The sequence below is a fragment of the Erithacus rubecula genome (genome assembly GCF_903797595.1).
Source record: "Erithacus rubecula genome assembly, chromosome: 11".
NCBI classification, from domain to species: domain Eukaryota; kingdom Metazoa; phylum Chordata; class Aves; order Passeriformes; family Muscicapidae; genus Erithacus; species Erithacus rubecula.
Window position 1 is genome coordinate 18,817,417 of NC_136663.1, and position 26,987 is coordinate 18,844,403.

Sequence of the window (26,987 nt, forward strand, 5' to 3'; positions counted from 1 at the left end):
GCACAAGAGCTCAGAGACTGGAGTGGTCTCACCTCACACATCACCCATTATCACACCTGACAACTTTGTAGCAGCTCTTAAAAATACAGGGTGTTCACACCATTCCAAGGACTCAAAAATAGCAACCTCAAGAATCAGAAACAGGACCCCATATCAGTAATTCCTCTTCTTCTCTGCCTGCAGGGTAGTAAAAGACAAAAAACTATTCCCATTTGTGACTCATAAAAAACTGTTTGTCTACCAGACCGCATTGATAAAGATTTTTCATCTGCTCCCTCTTCACCTATCTGTAAAAATAAGCCAGAGGTAAAATGGCATCTCTTTTCATATCTCTTACCATTCCAGTCATCAATGAAGGCTTTATTATTCAAATAATGGCCCAGTTTCCATGGACAGTACATAGTATATATATCTCACTACAAAAAAAAAAATCTCAGTACTTCTCTTTTTCTTTTCCAGGTTATAAACACCAAGCTGTCAAAAAAAGCATTTGGGAAATGTCCTAGAGCATCATCACCCAGCCTGAAATTATGTGCAGCATACAATGTCACTTAGGCCATAACTGGCTTCATTTTTCTGAGTTCAGTACACAACCATAGACCCATAGAACACATTGAATTGGAAGAAAGCACAAGGATCATGGAGACAAATTCTTAAGCAGCTTTTGGAAAGAGGAGCCTCTTTCTACTTGCCCATTATCCTCATGTAATTGACCTCCAGGCCCAAACCATTCAGGGATGACTTCCAGACCTTTCCCCAGTCTTCCCACAGAACAACAAAAGCAATACCATTTTTGGACAAAACAGGAACCTTTATTAATCCCTGTGGCCATTGCCCCCTTACACATTTGCATTGGTCCTTCTGTATAAGCTGAAGCACTTTTCCACAAGCTTTAATCTTTAAATTGTTTTTAGCTCACAGCTTTCCAAAGTGCAACATGCACTTCCAACTCTGAGCCTGGTTTGAACACTTGGGTAGAAGTCACACTAAAGCTTTACAACAAATTCAACAGGATACTCTGTGATGTTCTGCTTCATCTTTACCAGCTTCAAGACTTGTCTCTGTTGAAAAAAAAAAATAACTGGTTTAGCAATACAGTGGTAAATAACACAGATATGATACAGATACAATTCCAGCCTGTTGTGTCCAACCCTTTAAAAGGTTCTGAGGTTTCAATAAGAACTGAAATGTGCATTCACATCTTACCCATCCTAGACTGTGAGGTCACTCTCCAGGAGATTTCAGCCAAGTGATGCTGTACCCAGCAATGATCACAAAGCCATGAGTCCTTATGGCCCTTGTCTGTAACACAAACATGAACTGTAATTCTCGTGTGACAGCAAATACAGCATTCTGTCTCTGTAAGGTGGTATAAGGCACTCTACCTTGAAGCAATGAAAATGATCCAAGTGGTCTCAAAATCCAAGGACAAAGCTGTTTCCTCCATTGCCTCCTGGTGGATTTTGTAACATTAAAGAGGAAATGTGCCACTGTCTTTCACTGTCTGTGAAAGGAGAGGTGAGCAATAGGAACTCCTGCTATCTGCAGGGGACTGGGTGCTGCCCCTCCAGATGGGCACAGCCTGCCCAGCAGCCTCCTGCCTCCCCAGGTGCTGGCCCTGCTCCAGCCCAGGGGGATTCTGCTGTTGGCACAGACCCCCAGAGCAATGCTGTCCTGACAGCTGAAGGACAGCTCATCTTTGTCAGGTGTGCTGCCCCACAGCCCTCTCCTCAGCTACAAGGCACCATCATTCCCTGCTGCCTTTGAAGCAAGCCTTGGAATCCATCTCTGTCCCAGCACTGCCAGTAAGGATGCCCAAAGGATCCAACTGCAGCAGGAAAGCACAGTGGACACACAAGCAGGATCAAGAAGCACTGAAGAGCTTCCTGTTCTTATGGAAGTCTGGTTCTGTGACAGCACCAAGCCCAGGCACCAGGGAAGCGGTGCAAAAGGAGAGAGGAAGGAAAAGGTGCTGCCCTTCAGCAGCAGCCTGCACTTTAGTTATCTGGAGGTGGAAGCTCAGCTTTACCCAGCTGGGCTCAGCCACAATGTGTAGTGCCCCTGGTGAGTCCAAAAAGGGCAGCAAGGGTGATCATGTGAGTGAATACTCTACAAAGACATTTGTTTCTTGCCTGAAAAATACAGAAACAGTGTGTGACTTAAGAACCCATAAAGGCAGATGCAGAGAATTGCCTTTGTCAGCAGCCAGAGAAACACTGCAGTCACAAACACTAGTGTGACTCTAAACCTTTCAGTTTAAGGTCTTCCATGCACTTCCATGCTCTTGAAATAGCAAATATCAGGATACACGTGTCACAGGCACTTTCTACACTCACCCATTCATGTGCCACCATAATTCCCTGGCCATTCCTATACCTGTTCTGGCTTAATGTTTATGCTGTCTTGCTCCACAGGGAGTAAACATATTGATTATACACTGCTATGTTCAAGTGCATCTAAAACATTTAGAATGGATTCTCATTACACATTTTTATCAGTTCAGGGTTTGCCCTGAAAAAGTGTCTTTGTGCCATCTGCTCCTTACAGGAAAGCAACAAGCATGTGTGTGCCAGGAGCCTCCCAGCTGCCGTGTGTGGTGCAGCCCCAGGCAGGCCCTGGCAAGCAAACAGGAGAAACTATAAGCCCAGAGTCCTGTTGAGATACAGGTCCCACCAGGTCTGTCATTATTTGAATTTGTTACTGATGCAGAGATAAAACTTCCTAACATTTATACCTTTTATCCAGATTCACACCCAATATGAGTCAAACTCAAGGCTTAAAAAAACAGTTAGGTAAAGTACCAGTACTAAGTGCTGACTGCAGAGCTGGAACAAAGCTACTGAACAAACCCCAGCCATATACTCAGTCAAAAAAGCTCGGGGACAGAGAGCCTGGACAGGCATCCTGGCAAAAGGAAGGTTGGACAGCAGATCCCTGGGGGCAAAGAGTGCTTTGTACTGAGGAACAGTCACAGATTTTCCAAGCCTCTGTGACATAAACATTCAAACAGGCAGCCTTCCATGTCTCAGCAGCCCAGCACAATTCAGGATGACTTAGCAGCTCCCAAAGACCAAAGAACTTCTTTTCCATTCATCAGGCCAAAAGAGATGTTCTTATAGATTTGCTTAAGACCAGAAACAATCATTATTAACCTTTGGTATAACCCCTTGCACACACAAGCAGATTATTTTTCCTTTGGAAGCAGTTGTTAAAATACCTCATGGTCAGTAACATTAAAAACACCTATATTTTTAAACAACTGAAGGATGTGCTGGTAGGAACAGTGACAGATCCCAGAGGGAGGCAGTGGCATCACAGGGGATCAAAGAGGCAGCCTACCGTTGTAATATAGCGGGAATGGAACTCCGGAGCATCCTTCAGGAACGTGAGGCCAGGATGCGTTTCCACCACGTCCTGCAAGGTAACAGGAAATGAAATGGAATAGATTTTCTTCTCCTTTTTATGCTTAGAAGTTACTGGGTTTGCAAACCAATACTTTTGCTTACTCTGGAAACTATTTGCAGCATTAACAATAAAACTGAAATCTTTTACTCTATCAAGTGAACCTTCTATTACAGTAATATAATGCATTTGCTGGGCAATACGCACCTGGTGGGCCAGTTTGATTTACTTAAGGACAGAAAAACAAAGGAAGAGAGTTAGTGAGTAGATGAAAACTCATTTTCATTGAATGAGACAAAAATTAATTAGTTGACCATGCAACTATCTCCTCTCCAAGATTTTTGTTCTCCTCCACTTATTGAAGATATTAACATTTGTTAGAACTAGGTGTCAGAAACATTCCTTGAGCAAGTCTCCTATGTCCAATGAAAGCTCTGTGAGCCTCAGAATGCTTACAGATATGATTAGTGCTTTTCCAAAATTCACTTGTACTACCTATGGAGACACCTCTTTCTCAAGACCAGCTTTTTGTAAGTCAAACATTAGCTCACAAAGCCAAATCTGCATGATCAAATCCATGGAGAAACTGCTCAGATCCTGAATGAATCAGTTCTGATCCTATATGAATCAATGCCTGCGTAATTTCTCCATGTCTGACTCCTCTACCCTTTAAAGGTGTTCCAAGTTCTGCTGTGTCTGTTCCACACCATGGTGCCCTCAGGGGTGTGATATGCCCAAATTTTGGGCAGTATAACAGGATGTCTCAGATGGTGGTGTAAATCAGGGTAGTTTTGCTGATCTCTGACTGACAGACAGGACTGTGCATGCCTTGGATTGCACCAGGAGCTAAAGAGCAGAGCTGCAATCCACCAGGAAAGGCAGCATGCCCAGTGGAGAAGAGATGAAGAGCCACATGAGAAAATTTACCCATCACAGCCCCAGTATGTTTGAGAGACAGAAACAGCAGCACACACACAAAATCTTGCCCCAAAGCAGCATTTCTACAGAGGTTTTACCCAGAGGGCAACACAGAAATCTAGGGATGTGTGGAAAAGATCAGAGAAAGTACAACAGCTGATCAGAGGAACAGATGGATGTGATTTATAGACACCATAGAGAAGCCCTAAAGCTATCCAGAGCCTGACTAAATGGCCACAAATAATTAAAACAACTATACTTTGTTAAAAATTAATGAAAATGAAAGAGACATGAAATGAGGATGTGCAGATTTAGCCTGAATATTAGGAAAAAAATGAGCAGTGAGATTTATGCACTAGCAGGTTTAGAGACATATACAGAACAACTGGAACTGCAGAAATTTTGCCAAGATTTCCATCTGAAACTGTATCTGGTAGTCTGGCTAGACAAATTCAATTACAACTGTCATGCCAAGCAACTTTTACAACTTTTTCAATAAGCTATTATGTTGTGCTTGACTATCAACAGCAACAAACATTTTTCCCAATATCTACATAGAGAAATGGGGCAAATTCCAGCCTGGTTACCAGGCACTGATAAATATGAATCCTGACAAGAGACCAGTTCTCATGGCCTTTAGGAGAATTTGCAGCTGGTTTGGTACTTAAGTACTTAAAAAGCTTGTTTCTATTTCACTCCAAAATGAACCCCACCCAGGTCTGCTTGTCCTTGGTAAACATTTAATGCCATGGAAATAAAGAAGATGCCAAGCAAAGGCAGCTCTGTGCCCACATCCCTGCAGAGATGTGGCAGTACCTGGAGCAGAGGGATGAAGTCCTCCTGTTGAAGGCAGTCACAGCCAGGCTTTGCCAGGAGGGAAGTGAACCTGGAGGCATCGTCGTGGCAGCTCCGCAGGATTCTGCAGGAGAGGGGAGGAGTTACACCCAGCCCTTTGCAGCTCCCAGCCCAGGGGGCCCTGGGAGGCTCACAAAGGCCTTAGAGCACAGCACACCTGTGCTGGGAACCAAGCAAATGCTGACCTCAGACTGCCTGCACTTCCTTCAAGGTCTTTCAGCTGCACCAGGGCACCCAGCAGGGATTTTTTGCAGGTTAACACTGCTGCAGTAAAGCAGGTTTCTTACTAAGCACCTGTGGAATCAGAGTAAGTAACCTGGCTCTTGCCAATGCTGCAGGCTCACTCCAAGTGAATAGCACCAGCCCAATGGGATGTCACAGGATGTGCTCTCCAATGTAACTCTTCACTACACTGCAATTTGGGAGAATGACAAACCACTACTGAATATTCACCCAGAAAAATCACTTCTCAGAAGGAAAAAGGTCATTCCATGTCAATTATGGCCCATCTGGAGCTGTGCACCAAAGCCATAGAGAACAGCCTAATAAAGGCATTAGTAAGACTGAGTATTTGGAGAAGTGTGTAAACTCAATCCCCTTTGGTTGACAGTGTACATCTGACACACAGTTCTTGCCTGCCTTCTTCTCACACAAAATACTGCACTGGCCAAAGGTATCACTGTTACGTGATTCACTCCAGAGAAACTCATGAAGAGAGGAACTCCATGCCATTTACCAAACACTGGTAACAAATCACAACCTTTGGATATATCAAACACTGCATTATTCACAGAGTATTAGGAAAACTCAGAAAACGACATTGTTTTCTTTATTAACTGTGAAAATATAAAAATACACTGTAATTATTTACTGTGAGTGATGATTTATCACTTTCCTCTCCTGAAAGTATATGAGCATAGTACTGAACTGGCTGTAGTTCTCCAGCAGAGATCACACTAACTTGTTTCCCACTAATTCTGGCCTCACCACTCTGGGAAAGGCAAACTTTACAAAAAAAGGGTTCTTTTGAACAAGCAGAAACAGATTTAGCAATCTTGTTGGCTGCAAGTTCCTATCATGGTAACAGACAATTAACGGACACATTCTAAATCAGCTGCAGAAAGAGGTGCTAATGTTTAAAGCTTAAAAAAAATCTGGCACATAAAGGTGAATCCCAAAGCCCTGGTTTAGCCACAAACAAAAAGATCTGACATTCAGAAGCGTTTTATATTGAGCAATTCCAATAGACCTGACAAGAAGTGAGAATGTAGCATTTTGAGAAGTCAGTCATCTACTAAGAAAATTGAAAATAGGCTTCAGCAACTACAGGTATTTGGTTTAAAGTCACACCTGTGTTCACATAGCTGCAGTCAAACTTTACCAGAAATACTATATTTCTTCTGTTTTTCTGTTTTCCAGCAAAGATTTTTTAACTGTCAGAGGGGAAGAGGAGGGAATAAAAAATAATATCTTTCTAAAAGAGCAATTAAGTGAGAGAAGCATACAAAGCTTGGCTTGGAAATGGGGTAGTTAAAAGGATGCAGAAGAGGGACATGACCACAGTCTGCAAATATCTGAAGGATGTGAAAATCAGAGAAGTGAAAATGTGGTATCATACATTAGGGATTAATTAGAAGTAATTGGAGGAACCTAAGGAAGGAAAATATATTGTCTGTGTCAAGACAAACTTAGAGATCACAGTCAACCCTAACATTTTTGTAATTTTGCCAGAGGCTGCTTTGACAACATCATCACAGGAAATACTTTGGGAATTCAGGGTTAAAGGCTACGTCAAGAATCTGAAGAGCAACCATTAAATAAAAAATTAGAAATCTCTCTAGAGAGGAGATGGAGATGCTGTTCAGGTGTTTCACAAAGTAGAATAAAGCCTGAATTGCCCTGGAGGGAAAAAGATTAGGCAAGAGAACAAGTCTGCTCCATGTCAGAGCTGACTCCAAGCACAATGCATCCATCCAGAGTTCTCCATTTCCACAGTGTGGACTGTCAAACTCCACAGCTGAATTCAACAGCTACCTTGGAGAAGGTGGTAACTATTAAAGCTCCAGTTGTATGATATTGCTTATTTTCACATTCCTCTTTCTGTCCTGTAACACTAACACATACCTCCTCTCCTAATTCCCAAATGGTACTTGCTTAATGCACCAGTGTACAGCAATAAGGCTGGGCACAAATACACCCCAAATCCATAGACAGCTATCAGCTATCTCAGAATAGCTGGTATTTCTGGGGAGTTTGTAAATATATTTTGTACATCGACCAACTCAAAACATCTTACTATCTTATACAATTACTTCCAAGTTTGTAGATGTCACGTGGAAACAGGTGTTAAGAGAGTTTTGAGGGGAAAGAAACTTAAGCTAATGGAGATTTTTAAGCAACTTAAAGAAGAGAAAAAATATTTGAAAAGTCTGGTGGAAAAGAAGGGAAAAATACTTTTATGGCAGGCTGATCTCTTGTAGAACAAGAGTTTTGTATTTGCTATACTCACTTTCTCCACATGGACACAAAGGAGTGCACAGAGACACGTCCTGTCCTCTCTCCCCCTGAGGCATTGAACAGAGGTGCTTTCCAGTAGAGTGGGCAGCCACAGATCTGTAAGGAAAAAACAGGGCAAGGAGGAATACAAAAGCAGTCCCAAGAGGACTTGTTTACACACCAGATTCACCACTGAGACTTTACATAAGGGAAATAAAGTGGTAATGGCTTTCTGACTCACCTGTGTGCCATTTTTATTGCATGCCAAGGTTGAGAATTCACACATAACTTTCTACTTTGTCATGTGCCTTTTCAAGTGGCTGAGAAACACATCCCCTCAGGCTAGGAAAAGGATCTGGACTACTCAAGCTCTTAAGCTTTGTCTGAACTGTTTAGCACAATCCCCTAGGAAGTGGAGTGGACAGACAGGCACCTCCTTCCAGAAGGACACTCATACCAGCTACGTCCTCCATCCACCCTAAAAGAGGAGGGGCCATTCTTCTATGGGATGACCTCTCACAGGCAGCAAGGGAACCTCAAGTCCAATTACAATTAATGAGTAAATGCCTAAAGGTGTAGTGAATCCCATCCTGCAATTTTCAGTGCACTGCCTTCCACCCAGAACAGCCCATTATTTCCAATACTACAAGATCTCAGCAGAACAGCTACAAAAAGCCAAAAAAAGGGCAGCTGATACTACCTAAAGCCACAGAGGCAGGCAAGTTTCTTTCTCTGAGTTTCTCAGTGTTTTGGGCAGAAATATGAAGGAACAGAGAAAGAAAAATGAAATTTGTATTTGCTGAGAAATCTTGGAGAACTGCTTCATAAATCAAAGCAAGAACAAACACACACATCTGATGTGACAATCAGCAAACTGTACTCATTTGTGTTTACCATGATCTAAATCTAAACAAAAAATTTCAGATCAAAAGGATAATGGTTCTTTTTCTCCCTACAACAGCTGTGAGATAGACTGAAACTAAAACTAAGTATCTCTCTCAAAAACTTAAAGAATAGAATTACAGAATCATTAAGGTTGGAAAAGACCTCCAAGACCATCAATGGTTACCTTAGCAATTTTCCCCATTTCACAGATGTTTGCTTTCTCATCTTCAAACTCTTTAAAGGCCTCTTCAATCCTGGCAATGATTTCTTCATGGTTAGTGCAGACATTCGGGAGTCCTTTAGGGAAGTAGAAACGTGGAATGTTTATGGGCACAGGGGTACTGCTGGTGGCTTTATTCACAGGCAGAGGAGTGCAAGTGCTAACCACAGGCTGCAGGGGGGCTGGGGATGAGGTTCCTGCCTTCTTCTCTTGCTTACTTTGAACCTGAAAACACAATGAATAACAAACACACTTTAACATCATGGTACATGGAGGAAAAAATAGTTTGTGCTTCCAGTGATTAGGAGAAAATTGAAGCCCATCAACAATTAAATTATGGCACACAGATAAAATTGTATCTTAAATAGGCAAGAAAAATTCTGCATTATGAACCAGTGCAAATTTAGGATATGTCACACCTGCTTTTATGCCATTTCTGGACATTTCACATATGTAGCTATGGATCATAATTTCCTGTTGAGTCACAGGAAAACATACTCTGCAATTCAGTGATACCACAGACAAGGACAATGCTATTTCTTCTCAGGCTGGTCTTGGTCTTGTCATTCTGCCCCATGAACAACAAAGTATCTGCTTTTTAGTATTTCCCCTCTGAACCAGAGCACCCACCCACACAAACGGCTTGCCTAAAGTATGAGCAAGCTTACATTCAAACAAGGACATTTTCTATTCCTTGGGAACATAGTTTTGCCAAAGCACTGTTTCAGAGATAAATTAAGAAAAGATTTTCAAGACTTCCTTTTCAATTTCAGCAAGCCTTTTATTCTGTGCCCAACTTAAACAGTCCCAGGACCTGATTTTGTCAAAGGTACTAAGCACTGGAAAATCAATTTTTCCATCAGGAATTAGGAGCAGCCAGCAGAGTGTCATTAGACAGATGATGCCTTTTCCTCACTCCTCTCCTGCTGTAAGGAACATATGGCTGATATGGTGATCCCCACTGGATCCCTTCTCCAATGGATCTGTAGCTCCATCTCTATCTCTACATCACAGGCAGCATTCGTATTTAAGTACACAATGAGACCCCAAACCAGGGAATTGTTCAGACATGGGAGGGAACATTTCTTAAACTTTGTCAACTACAGTATAAGCTGCAAAATCAGCTGCTGGAATGTGGAGGGATGAGGAATTCCCTGCCCCCCAAGGGAGACACTCCTTCTTGGGAAAAGGCAACAGGCTTTTCCACTGCACAATGGTTCCAATGCAAGAGTTTTATTAATGTAACAACATATGTGATAAGGCTCAGAAGGCAACAGTCAAGTAAATACAGCTGTGACTTTCAGTTTGTTTATTCTAACTGTTTCAAAACAAAATGGTTTCAGGATAAAGTAGCCAAGTCCGAGTCCACTAAATGCAAAAGAATGTATATGATGAACTGACTTTGCCTTATTATTTTCTATAAACTTGGGGCCTTTTTCTTAACACATACTGAATCTCCCAACTAGCTACAGATTTGCTTTCAATAAGGTAAAGAAGTAATAATTGTAAAAGCTTCTTCAAGCACTATTTTTATCTGCAGTTAATAATTCTTTATAACCCATTCATCAGAGACCCATGAAAGAAGAGAGAGAAGGATTTTCCTCCTCTTCACACTCCTTTGCTCCGTGGATCTTTGTTAAATGGGAGGACCTCTTTCTTCTCCCAAATGAGGTCCCATTTCAGGAGCAAGAACACCAGCACACACATGCCACCAGCCAGAACATACTTTTGTCCTTAACTGCTCTGTACAGAACACATTAACCTGGAGCTTGGGGTTGTTCAGGTTGTCTTCTCTTCTGTCTTGCTACACAGGAAAAGCTGGAGATCATTTTCAGCCGTCAGTATTTCTATCAATACCAGTGCTCAAAGTTTGGACATCTATTAACCTTTGGAGAGCCAGCCTGATCACCAACACCTGCTCTCCTTCCTGTCCTCCTTGATCGTTCCTCCTCAGACATTGCACATCTTTGTGTCTGCTCCTGAGTGATGCTGGAGCTCGGAGGGGGCCAGCTCTGAGGCTCAGGGAGTTCCTGGGGCTCACAAGGGCTGGAGGATGATGAGCATCAGCCCTGGTCAATCTGTCCCACAGTAGGACAATGCAGGTGTGATCTGAGGTTGTGGCAGAGGTTAAGCTGGGGAAAGCTGGGCACTCACTTTGGGAGCACAGTTCACTGGGTTAAATAAAAGACAACCCTTCTACTGGCTTCCCCTGCCTGCTCCTCAGTGGAGCATCAAAAGCAAAGCTCAGACCAAGTGAATGTATGTGGGGAGGGAGCAGCTGGCCCCAGCTCAGGGATCACACAAATCACCACTTCTTTTATCCTCTGCTCTCACCCTGCCTGCCCTGCCCAGCCAGGGGTTTCTTCAGCCAGGACCCAGGAGCACACAGGAGTTTTCCCTTTCTGGATCCCAGCAGAGGGGAAGTCCCTGCCGGTCTCTCACAGCACCATATTCATACAAACAATGCAAGGCTGGAACAGATGTCGAGGTGCCAACTGCAGCCACTTGACTTCTATAATAGGACTTCACATCAGTTTGCTCGAAGGCCACTTCTCACAAACAGGTTTATTGCTCCCTAATCTCTTCAGGATACGCAGGCACTCTCGGCTGCCAGCACTGGGAGAAACGAACAGAAGTGACTCTAACCTAACAAAAAGTTCCACAAACCAAGATGTTCTTTGAAACGACACTGACTCTTCACTGTAGCAATACATCACCGTCCTTTACAGCTCAAGGGAATGATAAAATTGTATTTTTGTTTTCTTGGAAAGTGAAGTCCCTAGGTAGAGCACAACAGCACTGGGCCATTTTCCTCCCCTTCTGCATTTTACACACAGCCTGAGCTGACCGTGCTGGAACACAGCTCACCCCCTCTGCCCAGGTCTCCACCTCCCAAAAACCCAAGCAACTCCTCTGCCTCCAGGTGCTCCCACAGCCAGCAATGCTGGACACCAGCTCACACAAGTCAGAACCACAGAGGATGTATTAATTTCCTGATCCATATCCACCACACAAACCAGAAGGTCAGACACCTATAGGAGAAATACAGGGAATTCTGCTGGGCTTTGAAGGAGGGAGTCAGTTCAGACACAGGTTCTCAGCTGACCTTCCCAGTCAGACTCACTCACTCCTGCTCAGTCCAAGCCAAACTGGGAGCAAGCATTGCTCAGGGATAGCTGCTTTTCATATTCTGCCTCAGGAACAGAAATACAATTTTTGAACTTTGTCTTCTTCCTTCTCATATTAGAAATGAGCTGTTCATCACACAAAGGAAAAAAAAAGCAGCAACTAGTCCTTGAGGATTTTGTTCCCTAGAACAACCTTACAAATTAATACTCTGGGATGGGTATAACCAGATGTAAACCACTATGGGGACAAGAAGAAGTTAATTACAACCTTTTGTGAAAAAAAATTTAACAAAGTGGTATGATAGAAAATTCTGTGGAAATTCCTTGGAAATAAACAGTTTCTTATTGCAAAAAATTAGCCTTAAATGCTGTTTGCCTAGCAGAACACTCTACTCCAACATTGTGCATTTTCAGAGAGGACAACTAAGAAAGGAAATTACAAATAGTCTAATAAATCTTTCAGCTTTGTTACAATAACTAACAGATAAAACTTTTTTTTTTCTTTTTTTCTCAAGAGAAAGGTGATATTAAAGGCCATTCTTAAATACCACTCTGTAGCATTCTGTAATTTCCCCTAACTAAAATCTGTCCATCCACTATATCACCTTTTGCCAGCCATACAGATTATTTACGGGCAGACAAAAATAGTGACATCTGTGTTATAAATAAACCAGACAGAACTACAGCCTCATTGTAGCTACACAAACAAAGCACAGACTACAGCTCTGCAATCCCAGCCTGTCTCCCAGGGATGTGCTAGTCCCAGCAGAAAACTCCATAGAAGAAAGCAGTATCACATCAAGTGCCCAAATTCTTCCTGTTCCTTCCTCCTGGTCCCAGGCTCCAACAGGGTCCTAGATAATACATTTACCAGTTTCTTGCTTTATTTCCAAATGGGATACTGTAATTTTCTTTTTAGGGTACAGTGACTCAGCCTGGGTTCTCGCAGTCCACAATGCTGACTTAATGTCTCCTTTCATTTTTCATAGCTGCAGTCTTCCTGAAGTCTGATGGTACCTGGACACAAGCCATCCTCAAAGCTCATCAGTTCTCCAGCACTGGTTTGCATCTCTCACCCCAGACTATCTTTCTTCCCTTCCCTGAAGCCCTTTCCCATCAATGAATCTTCCTGCTGCCTCTTTCTTACCAATTTCTAAGGACAGCAAGGACAAAGGCTCATCTGCACATGGTTCCAAACATCACAGAGCTATGAGAAAATGCATTTCTGGAGAGAATATTTTCTTCTAGGAAACAAATTCACCAGCAGAAACAAAGTGCAATCATAATGAAACAAAAATGAAAACAAACTCTTCCTAAGCAACTCAGAAACCCAGAAGGATTTAGGTGGGAGTAGATACAGTGCTAATTGTAAGGTTGGATCAAGTTCCTCGTGGCCTAATCCAGTTGAGCTTTGCAAACAGAGGCCTCACACAGCTCCACTGACGAGTGTGCCTATAGAACTTGGGCATGGCCCTCAGCACCAGTTCAGGCTGGGAACCCCTGGCTGAGCAACAGCCCTGCAGGAAAGGGCTGGGTGCAGGGGACAGTGAGCAGGGCTGAGCATGAGCCTGCAGCGAGGGCTGTTACAAATAAGGCAAACGATGGCCTTAGGAGTAAGGTCAGGAAAACATGGGAAGTTGTTATCTCTGTCTGACACTAGCTAGGCTGTATCTGGGTTCCTGGGACCAGTTTTAGGCCTTCATTTCAAAAAAATGAAAGGAAGAGACCAGCCAGAGACGTAAAGTAGGCAAGTCAGAAAGCTGGGCTCAGGATCAGGCAGCAGGATACACTTAGGTCTGGCCCTGGCTAGGTAGGGGAAGGGGAAGCCAAGGAATGGGCTAAACACAGCCTGCAGCTCTTGGAAGTGCAGTTACAGTGACAATAGAACCAAACTGCAGCTTGGGAGGGTTAGGCTGAAGAGAAGTACAGTAAGAGGTGGCCAAAAGGGGCTGGGCAAATCCCTATCCTTGGGAAAAAATCAGTGCTGATGTGACCCAGTGTCAGAAATAGTATTCCTATAACTGAGATATTGGATTAGAGACCTCTCTTCCTCCCAGCAGTGCTATGGGAGGCTCTCTGATCCTTCCATAAATAAATAAAAGGATAAGCACAAGAACTGAAATTTCCAGCTCTTGAGATAGAAGTTTACCAACACCCTTCTCTTCCCTCAGTTCCTGGCCAACATCCCTGTGTCCTACAAAGCAGCTCTCATTCACCTCTCTGCTCCCTATCACCACCTTATCACCGCCAGCATTTCTATTGTCTTACTGGGCCCACTTAGCTCTACTCTCAGCTCATCCCAAGCCCCAGGTACAGCCCCACAAGGCACAACATTTAACTACACCTCACTGCTGCCACGTGAGAGAGCTCCCATCCCTGCCCTCCACCTCCAGAGATCCACTGACACTCTAGGAACCGATTTCACCCCCTTGGAAAGGCAGCAAACAGCCTTGGCTTTGTTGCTGATGATATTCTACTGGGTTATGAATTAAGCCAGCTCACAGAAAGACATGTGAGGCCCAGGGCAAGAGAAGGGTGACAGGTAGAAACGAGGTAGGTGAGGAGGTAGAAACGAAAGAAGAAAAATACCATCTTTTTTGAACATTGTGGGTGCCCACTGCAGTGTTTCACTTGCCTTGAAGCCGCAGCCCCAGAGCAGTCATTCCCAAGGCATTCAGCAGCGAAAGCGTTCCTGCTTCAGACCAGGCAGAGGGCTCGTGGACCAAAGCCTCGTCCATTTTTCCAGCTGTTCCACCCGGAGGTCTCATCCCTCCCTACCCCTGTTAATGATCAGACCAACTCAGGAGAGGGAATTTAGCTGTGCTGTGGTTCCTGACAGTCTCTCCAAGCTGCTCGGTCCCGCCCAAGCCATTACTGCACATTATTACCTCACCCAATTCTCCCCCAGGGAGTGAAAAACACACGTTCCAGAGATTAACCTCTGAGATGTACTTTAACGTGTCACCGGAACGACTGAAAAAATGTGCAACAGTATGTTTTGGAGCAATTTTAATGCTGTTTCTTAGGAAACAGCTGCACTGCTCCTAATTCCAACTTTTTAACTTCCTCAATGGGTCATCTATTATCTAAATATAGATAAAGCTCAAGATAGGCCGATTTCAGCAAATTGTGAGCCCTCTAAATCCGGAGTGACTACATGTCCATTTGGTGTCCTAGCACAACCAATCTTTTGTCAGTTGTTCCAGAGAGCGAGTACAGCTGCTGGCATTTACCAAAAACATACAGCTGTGATACAATTTCCATTTCTTTGGCCACACCTCTGTGATCTTCATGGTCTTCTCCAGACTAAATGATTCTATCATCTCCTTCAGCCTCAGCCCAGAGAGGGTAGGAAACAGCACAAAGAAGCACCTTGGGATGGTAAAAATCATTAAAAGCCAAACCAGGTAGGCTGGTCTGCACAGATTTGTACGATTCACAGCAGACAGCAGAACGCTGTGGCTCTTTCAACATGCAACAACAAACATTCAGAGCAATCACATAAAAAATCTCACAGAAAATACTTCAGTCTTACAATATTCTCCCCATTATTAAATCACTACCCTTGCTGTTAATTTCCCCCCTTGTTTACAAAGACATTTTAACTCTGCAATCTAAGCCGGGAATGTTTATTTTTAAACCTGCTGGTATCTAGCTGCAAATAACTTTCTGCAAATAGACACGCCTAGAGGGGACACAGATTGATTCTCTGATCCAATAAAAAAATACAAAGAAAAAGAGATAAAGAAATGCCAAGCATCCAAACCTGGGCCTGCTGGAAGGCCTTGAGCCGCCTCTTGAAGCGAGATGGAAGAACAAAGTCACAGCCCTTGGCAAGGAAAGCTAGCTCCCCTCCCAGGTCTGGGTCCCTCCGCAGAGAACTCTCCTTGATCATCATCCTGGGCAGCTCCTAAGCAGATGTTGACCTTCCCAGAAGGGGCACAGGACTCTGTAGGAGACCACTTCAAGACCAACACGTTGCTTTCTTGGTTTTGATTTTTTACAGGCAAAAAAGGACAAATGGCTTCAACATATTATATCTTCTCTCTCTTCACAAGGACAACATCTAGCAATTTTATCTCACTCCTGAAGCCAGAGCTTCCTATTTTAACCAATATTCAAAGTGTCTTTCAGTACCACCAGGATCTTCTGCCTTCTTGTAATACTTTAATTGAGAAACATGATCTACAAGTGAATCTATTTCCCTGCTGGCTGCATGACAGACAATCTGTCCTTGGCTTGTAATAGGCCAGGGGTGACATGAGAAAGGAAGCACCCACCACCACTACCAAGAGCTCTAAAATTAGATGCCCTGCAGAAGTGGCTAAATATACCATCTTCCTCAATAGTTCCTAGTTTGTGTGCTCCAGTGCTGAGACCTGAGGGGCACCTCTGGGTCAGTCAGGCTCAGCTAGAGTTAAACCATGCTCAGCCAAGGGCCCTGCCTGTGGGATGGCAGTGGTTTGAGGTCCCTGCTGCTGAGGTGATGAAGCAGAGGAGCAGCATTATTTCCCACTCTTGACTGAAGGCTGTAATTTTCAAAAAACATAATTTTTTCCTTCTTGCTGGAAAAAGCAAATCATGTAGTGCCTTTAATGCCAAGCAAGCACATAAGGATGATCTTGGATAATAAGCTCAGTCATTCCCAAGCAGCTCTTAAGAAAACAGTTTCCTAAAGACATCAAAATGCATCATTCTTATTATTCACATTCCCCATAACTCTCATGAGGCAAAGCAATTCTCAAGGGACAATAGCCTACTTTTTCTCTGCACAACTTGGAGCAAGCAGACTTCAAAATCTTGCTCTAACTTTGTCTAGGCTTGTTAGAAGTGTGTTCTCCCTCTTTTATCATGAGAATGGTGCTGAACAAGGGCCTAAATCCAATTCTTCCCACACAAAAGAGTCCTGTGGAGTGTTTCCCCCAGCTGACTGTAAAACGTGAGCTGCTCTGCTGGGATGTGGAGTTCAGTAACACAGAAAAACACCCAAATTCGAGCTAGTAGGGGCTTGCTCTCATCGAGGGATTGCATTTGAAGTGCACAGATCTCAGTGAGCCTCACAACAGAAAGTTTTTATAGGATATGTGCCTCTGATGTCTTTTCCTGGGTTCTTGCAGAAAGCCCCAAGTTAACACGAAGCTCAAAAGAATACAAAGCCTAACAGAGTAGCACAAAGAAGATGGGGATGAAAAAATAACCTTCAGAAAGAAAAAGGCAGGCAGGAATGTTTGAAGTCGAACTGCCACCAAATAAAGGATACACAGATCCATATGCAACACAAATTTGGTTTTTCTTACTCTGACAATTTTTTTCTAAACATTAAGGCAATACCTAAAGAGCCCATGAGGCTGCACTGTACTGGGAGTGCTGCAGATCTCATGTAGCAGCATGTCAGGAGGTGATTTATTGTAAATCATCTGTGGCAAGTGATAAATTACTTCATGTTCTGCTTACAGCCTGCAGAGGAAATGAAGCCCAAGGAACCTCTCTGACCTCCAGCTACATGCAGACCAGCCACAGAGACCTTTGACAGACGTATGCATTAAAGAGACACACTAATCTGCAGCCACTAGATCCTACTTTACAAAACCAGCACAGCCAAGTACTTTTCATGCTTAAATTAACAAGTCACAAAGGATCTCAGAAGTTAGGGAGGCTTTCACTGATAACCTGAAAAAACACACATAATTCATAGGCAAAGTTCACTGTGTCCGTGATCCAATGTTTTGGAATAGCAAGTTTCTAGCATGCTACTTCCTATCCTCAAAACACACAAAGTGGGTATAAATACAGATATAAACATACAGTACTATGGGAAATTGACAGTAAGAATCTTGATTCAACAGCTTCAAAGTCAACTGGACACAACCCATAGCAGAAAAGTCTGGTCTCAACAGCCAGACCAACTGCACAAACCCAGAAATCCCTCCTTGCTGTAGGTGATCCAAGTTAAAGGTGAGAGATGCCAGGTTGCCTCTGTTAGTAGCCTTTCATTCTGAGATACTTTAGATGCACTTAATACTTGTTTTTATTTCAGTAACTATTACCAACAGAAAAATAAGCCCATAGTTATTCATTATTTGTGTCGAGAAGTAATGAATAATTGATGTTTGAAAGCAGTGCAGACTGTGTGTATAACTTAAATGACAGATATTATCAATATCTGATCAAAACAATTTTTAACATGTGTAAGCTGAAAGCTGATTTTCCAGAAAGAGTTTTACATTATATTTGAGATATATTTTGAGAACATACAATTATTTCAGAACAAAGTTTTTACAATTAATCACCCAATTAATTTACAATTAATTACAAGATCCTTGATAAAAATATCATTACATTTGCAAAACATAGAACTGCACAAAAGTATGAGGGGGCAGAATGACAAAGTTGCAAGGTTAACCTTGACTTTCTATGATTCAGAAACAGTTAATTCTGCTCAGAGCCTTCTTAGGGCTCCCTGATTTAAGCACAGAACACATTTTGATACAAAAATGCAAAGCGTGTGGCCCTGAGATGGTGTTTCAGGGCACAGGGAGTTAAGAACCTTTTGATAGTCCCAGGAACACCCACCCCATCAGCCATTCAGGAGAGGCAGAATTAGACAGATGCTAACTAGAGCCCACCCAGAGGAAGTGTGGAAACAGGGAACACAGGGAACAGGGAACAGGGAACAGGCTCCACACCTGAGATATAACATGGTTATAAAGGTGTTTTTATCAACCCCATAAACCCTCTGCTCCCAGATCTACAGCCCCTGACCAGAAATGGTTGGATCATCCATCTGACCTCAGTCTGAGCTATTCCACTTACTAAGATGGCAGAAAACAAAAATGTTGGTTAGGTTTAACTTGCATACAAGTACCATAATCAGTAGGTTTCAGAACCATACAATAGGAAGTAGAGGCATGGAGAAGAGAGAAATGGGAAGCAGAACTATTGTTTCTGGCTCACTACAACACAAGTAACCCTTTTGAGGAGATACCCAACAGTATCTGGACACAAAACAAAAGGGTCTCTTTGTATCAAAGCCTGGCCCTGACCTCTGCTCCCAAAATTATTCATAAACTTTATTCAACAGCTCTTAAAATACAGCAGATGAGTGGAACATGCAGTAGGGCTTTGCACCACTCACACAGTTCTGAAAATAGAACCACATTGCTTACAGATTTTTCTAGGGTTCTTTCACTAGAGCACCACTCCAAGCATTAGCTGAATTTACTTTGTCAAATCAGCCAACCTGTACAGGTGGCAGACCAAGGACACAGAGAGGTTATGGTCAAAAACACCCACCACTGACTTCTTCAGGGACTTTTTACTCAAAGGTAGCAGTCTTTACCTTCTAACACACCCCAACACATAGCATTTCTGTGGGTCAGCTCAGAGCATCCCAACAGCCTCATCTTCACCTTCTTCATTGCTTACTGGTCCCAGTTTCCCCCAATTCCCTCAAACCTGCTGGTCCATCCATGATCCTTACAGCCCTCCTCACCACAGACAAAAATACAGGTAAGTACTAGGGAGCTTGCTGACTTCTAAAAGGCAACTGCACTGTTCTCACTGAACTATTTTTTTCAAAACCAACATACAAAAAAAATCAGGCTTAAGACAGGCACAGAGAACAGGAAATCCCAAAACAAATAGTTAGGAGGTTTAGAGATAAGCAACGGAAAACTGGATCTCAGAATGGGAAATGTTGGACAGTCTAAAAGTATGCAATGCTTCCTGGCCTGCCCAAAAGAAGTGTGATGCCCTTATTATGTGCTCTGCAAAATTGATGGACTTCTTGAGTATTCATTTCCTAGTTTCTAAATATTTGGATTTTGAAGATGAAGAGGTAAGTAATCCTATTGTTCTCTGTAGAGGGGCATAATTTGCTTTATGATAAAGAGGAAGTCTGTAGCTGATATAAGGTAGCACAGATTTAACAGAGATAGGCCAGTTGAGCCAGAGAACAGTCTGGTCTGAAGGATTCTCCCTATTTTTTCATTGCTTATCATTTGAGGGATAGTAAATCTGTTACAACCTTCACAAACAAAAGGTGTGCTGCATTTTCATCACTCAGAGCTTTGGGGTTTCTGCATGTGTGCCCAGCTATTTGATAACAGTTTTATGAGCCTTAAGAAAATACAACAAATGCTTTACATAATTGAGGCACACATGCAATACTGAGTGAAAATCCACATGCAGCTTCAATTACATCCAGAGTGATCCAGGAATATGAATGCATTCCCTAGATGCTACACCTAGGAAGGGACACATCTGTGCCACAAATAACAGCAAACCTCAGGGCAAGTGCAGAGTCAGCAGCCCACTGCTGAGGGGATCAGCTGCCTCCCCAAAAGCTCTTCTCCCCCAGGATCTTTGCTTCTGGGCATCTGCACAAGGCAAGGGTCGTGTGACTGCATGGAAGAGCAGAGCTCTGGTAGATGTGGAGCACAGGCCCATAGAAGACAGGCTGAGCAAACCAACACACAGCTAGGTGGGATCAGAGGAACACAACCTGCCAAACCAACACACAGCTAGGTGGGATCAGAGGAACACAACCTGCCAAGGCATCACACTCAGAAGAAGCCACTTGGCAGCATAAATGAATCCCATTTTCAAGCACTACATAAAATCTGCCACAAAACCAGTGCCACACTTCATCAAACGCATTTTGTTTGAACTCACAAGTCAGAAAATTTTGTAAAATAATGTACAAGGCAAGATTACAAGGGATTAGTTTAGAAATTATGGAGTTGTTTAATCTACACTCTCTGAGGAAAAAGATTCTTTCCCTTGCTGGAAATATCAAAATATCATTTTCTGTAAGCAAAGTTGCCCAGAGCAACAACAAAAACCCTTGGACAGCCTGGTCTAAAAGGATCTCAGCAGCATCCTGTAGGGTAAGGCACAACTCATGCACCCTTTTTAAGACCTGCATCAAATTTTGGACAACAGTGGCCAGTTTTGAAAATATGCAGATTAAGCTCCAACTGGAAGAAGCCATGAAAGTTCACTTACAACCTGAGCAGTTTTTCAGTGCCTATGTGGAAGGGGGATTTTGGAAATTGAAGTCCTCTCTACAGCTACTGCCTACTTGGAAGTATGGAAACAAGTTTTCTTGAAATTTAGCAGCCATTACCAAACAAAAAGCACTGAGTTCTCAACAGACAGCCCTGGCTTCCCTCTAAAGCTGGCTCCCATCAAGACTCTTTTTCCTGGGAAAACCTACTCCTCATCTGAGATACAAGCAATGCAAACTCCACATGATTCCATGCACTGGGAACAGGGAAAGCAAAACTAAATGATCTGAGAATCTGTCCTTTGTCCCATGGAGAATTGGTCTCTGGAACCAGTGATGAGGAGAACAAGGAAGGCTCCTCAGAGGTGGGAAAGGGACAGGTGGAAGAATCACTTTTCACTGAACTGCTGAGAGATAGTCCAATACTTAGTCCCAGAAATAAGATAATTATTTATACTTATTAAAGTAATTATTACTACACCCCATTATAAGGGACTCATTTAAACCACAAGCAAAACAGTCTACAGGAGCACCAGCAGGAAAGGATCAAGCTCAACAGTGAAACTCCATGTCAGAACCTATTTTATTTTCTCATGGGTTTCAGTTTCCTTTTTTTGTTTGTATTCAAATAAAGGCTACATTTCTGCCAGGTTGAACACATTATTCCACAATGAAGCATTTAAAGCACAATGCATTACTTAGATATAATTCCTCACACCCCTTCCCACATTTTCCCATGTTTGTTTTACTCACTATCCCATCAAATGTTTGGTTCTCTTACCTTTATTACTTCTGGGGCCTGCTGAATTGAAGCTGAAACAGAGTCTCTGGAGGCAGCCCCAACATGGCTTTTTTGCCCTGCAAGCAGGGACTGTGAAGGAGTTGCTAAAGTTTCCTGGAGAATTTGCATCACTTCCCTCTCCTTGGACAAACTTCCCTTGCCTGTCTGGAATTCCACCAGCTCCTGGGCAAAGTCCTCAATGCTTCCCAGGATACGCAGTAAAAGGGCTTTGTCATCCTCTTCCATTTTATGACCATTGGTTTCCATGATTTTTGACAAAGAAGAAGGATCAGTAGGTTTACTTCTGGGTTCAAGAGCCAGAGGTGGAGCCTGCCTACCCTGCCTGCCAGACACCTGCAGCGAGGCAGGTTCACCCTCCTTCCAAGAGGGCTCCCTCAGAGTACTCTCCATTTTCTGTGAGAAGCACTCCAAGTCCAGCAGCAGTTTGTCTATCTCCTCCTTGTCCACCCTACTGCATGTCTGGGCTCCTTTGGGGACAGCAGCTTGGGCATCACACAACCCAGGATCCGACACTGGTTTTAAAGGAGCAGTTTTCTCAGCAGCATTTCCTGCCCTGGTCCGCTCTGCTTTAGCATCAGCAGGAAGATCTGAACCAGCAGCTCGCTGGTAGCTGCACTCCAGCCCCTGCCAGCCTCCCTTCTGCTCTGCCTTCTTCTCTGTCCCTGCTGCTCTGTCCCCATCAGACTCCTCCTCGATGTACAGCGCCTCGGTGGCAGATGTGCACTCGCAGGGGCTCGGGGCTGGTGACTGAGGTAGAGCATCTTTCACAGCTCTCACACTGCTCTCTGGAGGGACACTGGGCAGGGAGTTGGAGGTGAAGCTCGCAGTACCTGTCTGGATGGACTGGGAGGTGCTTGTCACCTCACTCTGACCTGGTGGAACGAGAGGAACTGCACTTGAGGATGGCAGCTGAATGATATCTTCATATCTGGGTGGCTGCTCCAGGGGAAAGGGAATTTGCTGCAAGCCATGGAAACAGTTCATCAGCTCTGCCCAGTCACTTGCTTCCCTCTGCCCTGCTGTCTTCAGCTCAAAGGGCAGCTTTTTCAGGTAGGAAGAAAATCTTGTCATCAGATTCATGTATATCATCTCTGAATTAGCCAGGGGATCATTGCTGTTCCCTCCACCAACGACATCTGCAGACTTCTTCTTGATGCAGTGTTTGATTATGTCTGTGCACTTTTTCAGATCCTCTGAGCACTTGAGCAAGATGTCTAGGCACACCTTAATATCCCCAGCAGAAGAACCATCTAGCTTGTGTTTTTCTAAAATCTGAGTAATGAAGTTTTCTTCAGGGAAGGAATGAGGGCAGAAGGGAACCACAGGATTCACAGTGACTTCTGGAGCATCATTGCTCTCCTGCCATTTCTCCACAGGTGAGGGACTCTGCAAAAAGCCACATGGAGGGCAGTTCTCATCATTGTTAAAGTGCCCATAAATCAAGTCAAAATCAAAGGATCGTCTGCTGAAAGATTCTGATCGAACTTTCCTTCCTTTTCTGTAAGCCACATGACTGGAAGAGTTTTTGAGCTTTTCAAAGGAGAATTCCTTTATTTTACCACTGGCAAGGTTTATTGCCTCACCAGTAATGTCTTTTAAACTGCTGGAGGCTTGCACTGAAGACCCCTTCTTGATTCTTGGATTATTTGGGAGCATTTGGTGATAGTCCTCATTTCCAGCCAAGGCAAGACCATTTTCAGGAACAGGAATTTTATGGTCCAGGTTGGCATCTTGGACACTGAGCTCTGCACAGACACTGTGGTGTGCAACTATGCAGGTGAGTCCCTGTTTGAGGAGCTGGCAGGAGCCTGTGCAGTAGTGCACAGTGTGCTGGGAGTGCTGCTCTACCACCACACTGCTGTAGCAGTTCACTGAAGTCACCATCAGCCTGTAGGTCGCTGCCATAGCACAGACCACGCTGGGAAGTGAGGCTGCAAAACTCACCATGAACTTCACAGGGAAAAGCACACTTTTCACAGCCACACCAGATTGGATGAAAACATACAAATCTCAATTGGAAACATCCGAACTGTGTGAGGAGCCTTGGAAAGCCCTGGAGACATCTGGAGTGGTTTCAGCAACACGGTTACAACAACCAGTGCAACTTACATACGGTTTAACTTAAGGCACCTGGATGCTCATATTCCATGCAGAAAACCTTGCTCAGCAGAGGAGCAGCATGAGCTGCTCCATTTCTAATGGTCCAGGTAGCTTCTGCAGCAGAGGCCATAAAATCCAGCCAGTTCTTAGGCAGAAGTGACAAGAATTTCTGTTTGACCCTTTTTCTCTCTTTATGGGTGGGTCAGTAAAAGGTAGATAATCCAGTAGCACGTACAGACAAAAAATCCACAGTGTGCTTGGGAGATTCCTCTCACACTGGTGACACAAGTCCCTGCAATAGAAATAAAGGTGACAGTCATTATGAATGCTATGTATTATGCAGCCTTGTCTACTACCAAACATCTGGCACAGACAGAACAACCAGCACACAGGCCTGCACAGAACAGAGTAGGCTGATAGTCTTCTTTCACTCAGATCTACCATATAAGAGCAGTGCTGAGGAGCTGGCCTATATTTATACACAGGCTGTCTGTGTGCTGCCATTTTAACAGCTCTATTTTAGCCACTCATTAATTTTTTTCAGACTTGCTTTTTTTTTTTTCTCCCAAGACCAAGCAAAACATTACCTTTAATTCAAATAGAGCAAAACATTCTGATCCTGCTGTGAATTTCTGCCTTTTGTTTTCCAAGGCTCTAAAGATAAGGCAAAGGGCAGTAGAGAAAAGCACTTTCAGGATTTCCAAGCTCTCTGGATTATAAAAAGCTGCAAAAAGCCTGCAGCAAAGTAGCTGAATGCCTCTAAGAATGCACAGTCTTTAGTAAAGGCCACATTGGCTTCTATTAGCCTTTCACCGAGGTCTCTGGGACCACAGCAATATATTTTGAGGAGGAATAACTGTTTCTCTTACAGCCCATAAACAGCAGCATATTTAATACAGTAAGTTCACTGCTGTAGACATTGAGGATAGCAACATTTGTATAAAGGTTAAGCCTATGAAAACTAGGAATTGAGTGTTTTACACTTAGCCCAGTAATTTCCAACTGCATTTCCTATCATCATGGTCAGAACTGCACCAGAAAAAAACCTCAAAAGCTGTTTAACTTTGTTATTAAAAAAAGCAAATCTCAGGTTTAAGGGTCTTGAATTTTAGACATAACCTCATCTTTCTTTAATACATGAACAATCAAATGAAAACACCCCAGTGAAATTCTGAGCACCCTCTATTCCTGTACAAACAGAAATCTATTTAATAAAACATTATTACATCACACAGCTAAGTCACTCCACAGCACGAGTTTATTTTGGTTTCTTCAAAGGCAAATATCCAGCACTGTGAAAGGCCAGGCTTGCACCTGATGAAAGCACTGCCCTCCCCACAGTTCCATCTCACCAACTTAGCTCAAAGCCTGGACAAACACAGCACACACAAAGCAAGTGTCCTAAAATTTGGTGCTGTTGTCATTACCGACTGCAGAGAGCACAAGTCTAAACATTCCCATTTTAGATATTTTAAAGCTTTAATTTAAAATTGAGAAGCACTGATTCAAGAGCATTCAACAGAATTTGTGATGTTCCATTTCTGCTTATTGCAGTTATGTAGAGTGGCACAGGTAAAGATCTCTTCCCACTTTGTTCTTTGGATTATATAAAGCATTGAAAAGATTGCATTCAGTACAAAGAGCTAGCTGCCATGCTGGGCTCTGTAACAGGCTGCCACCTGCCCATCCCAGCTGCAGGCCAAGCAGCTCCTCAGCTCCTCCTGTCCTGGCCTGCTCCCCTCCACACCCACTGGCACTGCCCTAAAGCCCCTCCGGCAAGGGAGGGCTCTCCTGAGGGATGAGCAGATGCATGAGCTGTGCCCCTTCCCCAGGGGATGAGCTGTGGTACAAGCTGTGCCCCTTCCCCAGGGGATGAGCTGTGGTACAAGGTGTGCCCCTTCCCAGGGGGATGAGCTGTGGTACAAGCTGTGCCCCTTCCCCAGGGGATGAGCTGTGGTACAAGCTGTGCCCCTTCCCCAGGGGATGAGCTGTGGTACAAGCTGTGCCCCTTCCCCAGGGGATGAGCTGTGGTACAAGCTGTGCCCCTTCCCAGGGGATGAGCTGTGGTACAAGGTGTGCCCCTTCCCCAGGGGATGAGCTGTGGTACAAGGTGTGCCCCTTCCCCAGGGGATGAGCTGTGGTACAAGGTGTGCCCCTTCCCCAGGGGATGAGCTGTGGTACAAGGTGTGCCCCTTCCCCAGGGGATGAGCTGTGGTACAAGCTGTGCCCCTTCCCAGGGGGATGAGCTGTGGTACAAGCTGTGCCCCTTCCCCAGGGAGATGAGCTGTGGTACAAGCTGTGCCCCTTCCCCAGGGAGATGAGCTGTGGTACAAGGTGTGCCCCTTCCCCAGGGACAAGCACAGGTACCAGCTGTGCCCCTTCCCCAGGGACAAGCACAGGTACCAGCTGTGCCCCTTCCCCAGGGACAAGCACAGGTACCAGCTGTGCCCCTTCCCCAAGGACAAGCACAGGTACCAGCTGTGCCCCAGCCACTGCAGTGAGTCAAGGTGACAGTGGAGAAAGGGCGTGTGCAGAACCCTTTCCACACCATCATTCACAAACCCAGGGAACACACTTCACACCCTCCACTCACTCACTCCTTTCAGGCTTCACTGTCATGTGTGCTAAACCCTCTGCTAAATCAGAGCCACAGTTTAAAAAGTGCTGTTGGCTCCCCAGTGCCTTCATGGGCTCTGTCAGGAAACTCATGCTAGGCCTCCAGAAAGTCCACTGATCCACAGACTCCCTTCAACACATCAGGGTAAGAGGTCTGCTGCTTTTCCTTTTTTGAGCCCCCATCAACTTCAGACAAGCCTTTTGGCATTTCCTGAAATGACTGCTATAAAATATTTAGCAAAAGGAGAGGCCTTCAGGACAGCAAGTTTGATTAAGAATTAATATTGCTTCTCAAAAAGCATAAGACTTCCTGAGGACTCCTTCCTCCCTCTGTGGCACACACAGCAAGAACCTGGTCTTCCTTTTAGCAGCAAAGAACAGTTTGGGTTTACACATAATTTGGGCAATAATTACATCTTGATTAAATTATTTCTTAATTAGAGTAATAATGTATTACTCACTGTCTCCTTCTCCTCTGTCACTCCTCCAAGGGTAGTTTCCTCCCACCACATCAGTGACTAAACCAGTTTCTCTAATGCTTTAAGCCACCTTCAAGCA

At 43.9% G+C, this 26,987-nt stretch overlaps 1 protein-coding gene and 1 long non-coding RNA gene across 6 annotated transcripts in view; both read right to left on the minus strand.

The window, feature by feature from the left end:
• Window positions 1-26,987, minus strand: part of PPP2R3A (protein phosphatase 2 regulatory subunit B''alpha) — a 55,832-nt gene that overhangs the window by 16,634 nt on the left and 12,211 nt on the right. For 4 of the 5 annotated variants that reach the window (XM_079314960.1, XM_079314959.1, XM_079314957.1 and 1 more), the window contains 5 exons: window positions 21,693-24,105; window positions 8,741-9,001; window positions 7,685-7,788; window positions 5,137-5,239; window positions 3,340-3,414 (listed from right to left, as the gene is read on the minus strand). In XM_079314960.1, the coding sequence (XP_079171086.1) occupies window positions 3,340-3,414; window positions 5,137-5,239; window positions 7,685-7,788; window positions 8,741-9,001; window positions 21,693-23,660 (2,511 nt within the window). In that variant the 5' untranslated portion in view covers window positions 23,661-24,105. Of the gene's footprint in view, window positions 1-3,339; window positions 3,415-5,136; window positions 5,240-7,684; window positions 7,789-8,740; window positions 9,002-15,670; window positions 16,092-21,692; window positions 24,106-26,987 lie in introns of those variants that run through there. The other variant, XM_079314961.1, reaches the window with a different exon arrangement.
• Window positions 791-3,322, minus strand: LOC306806343. The gene is made up of 3 exons (XR_013775451.1): window positions 1,386-3,322; window positions 1,207-1,302; window positions 791-1,061 (listed from the first exon to the last, which is right to left on the minus strand). It is a non-coding gene; the product is annotated as an uncharacterized lncRNA (long non-coding RNA).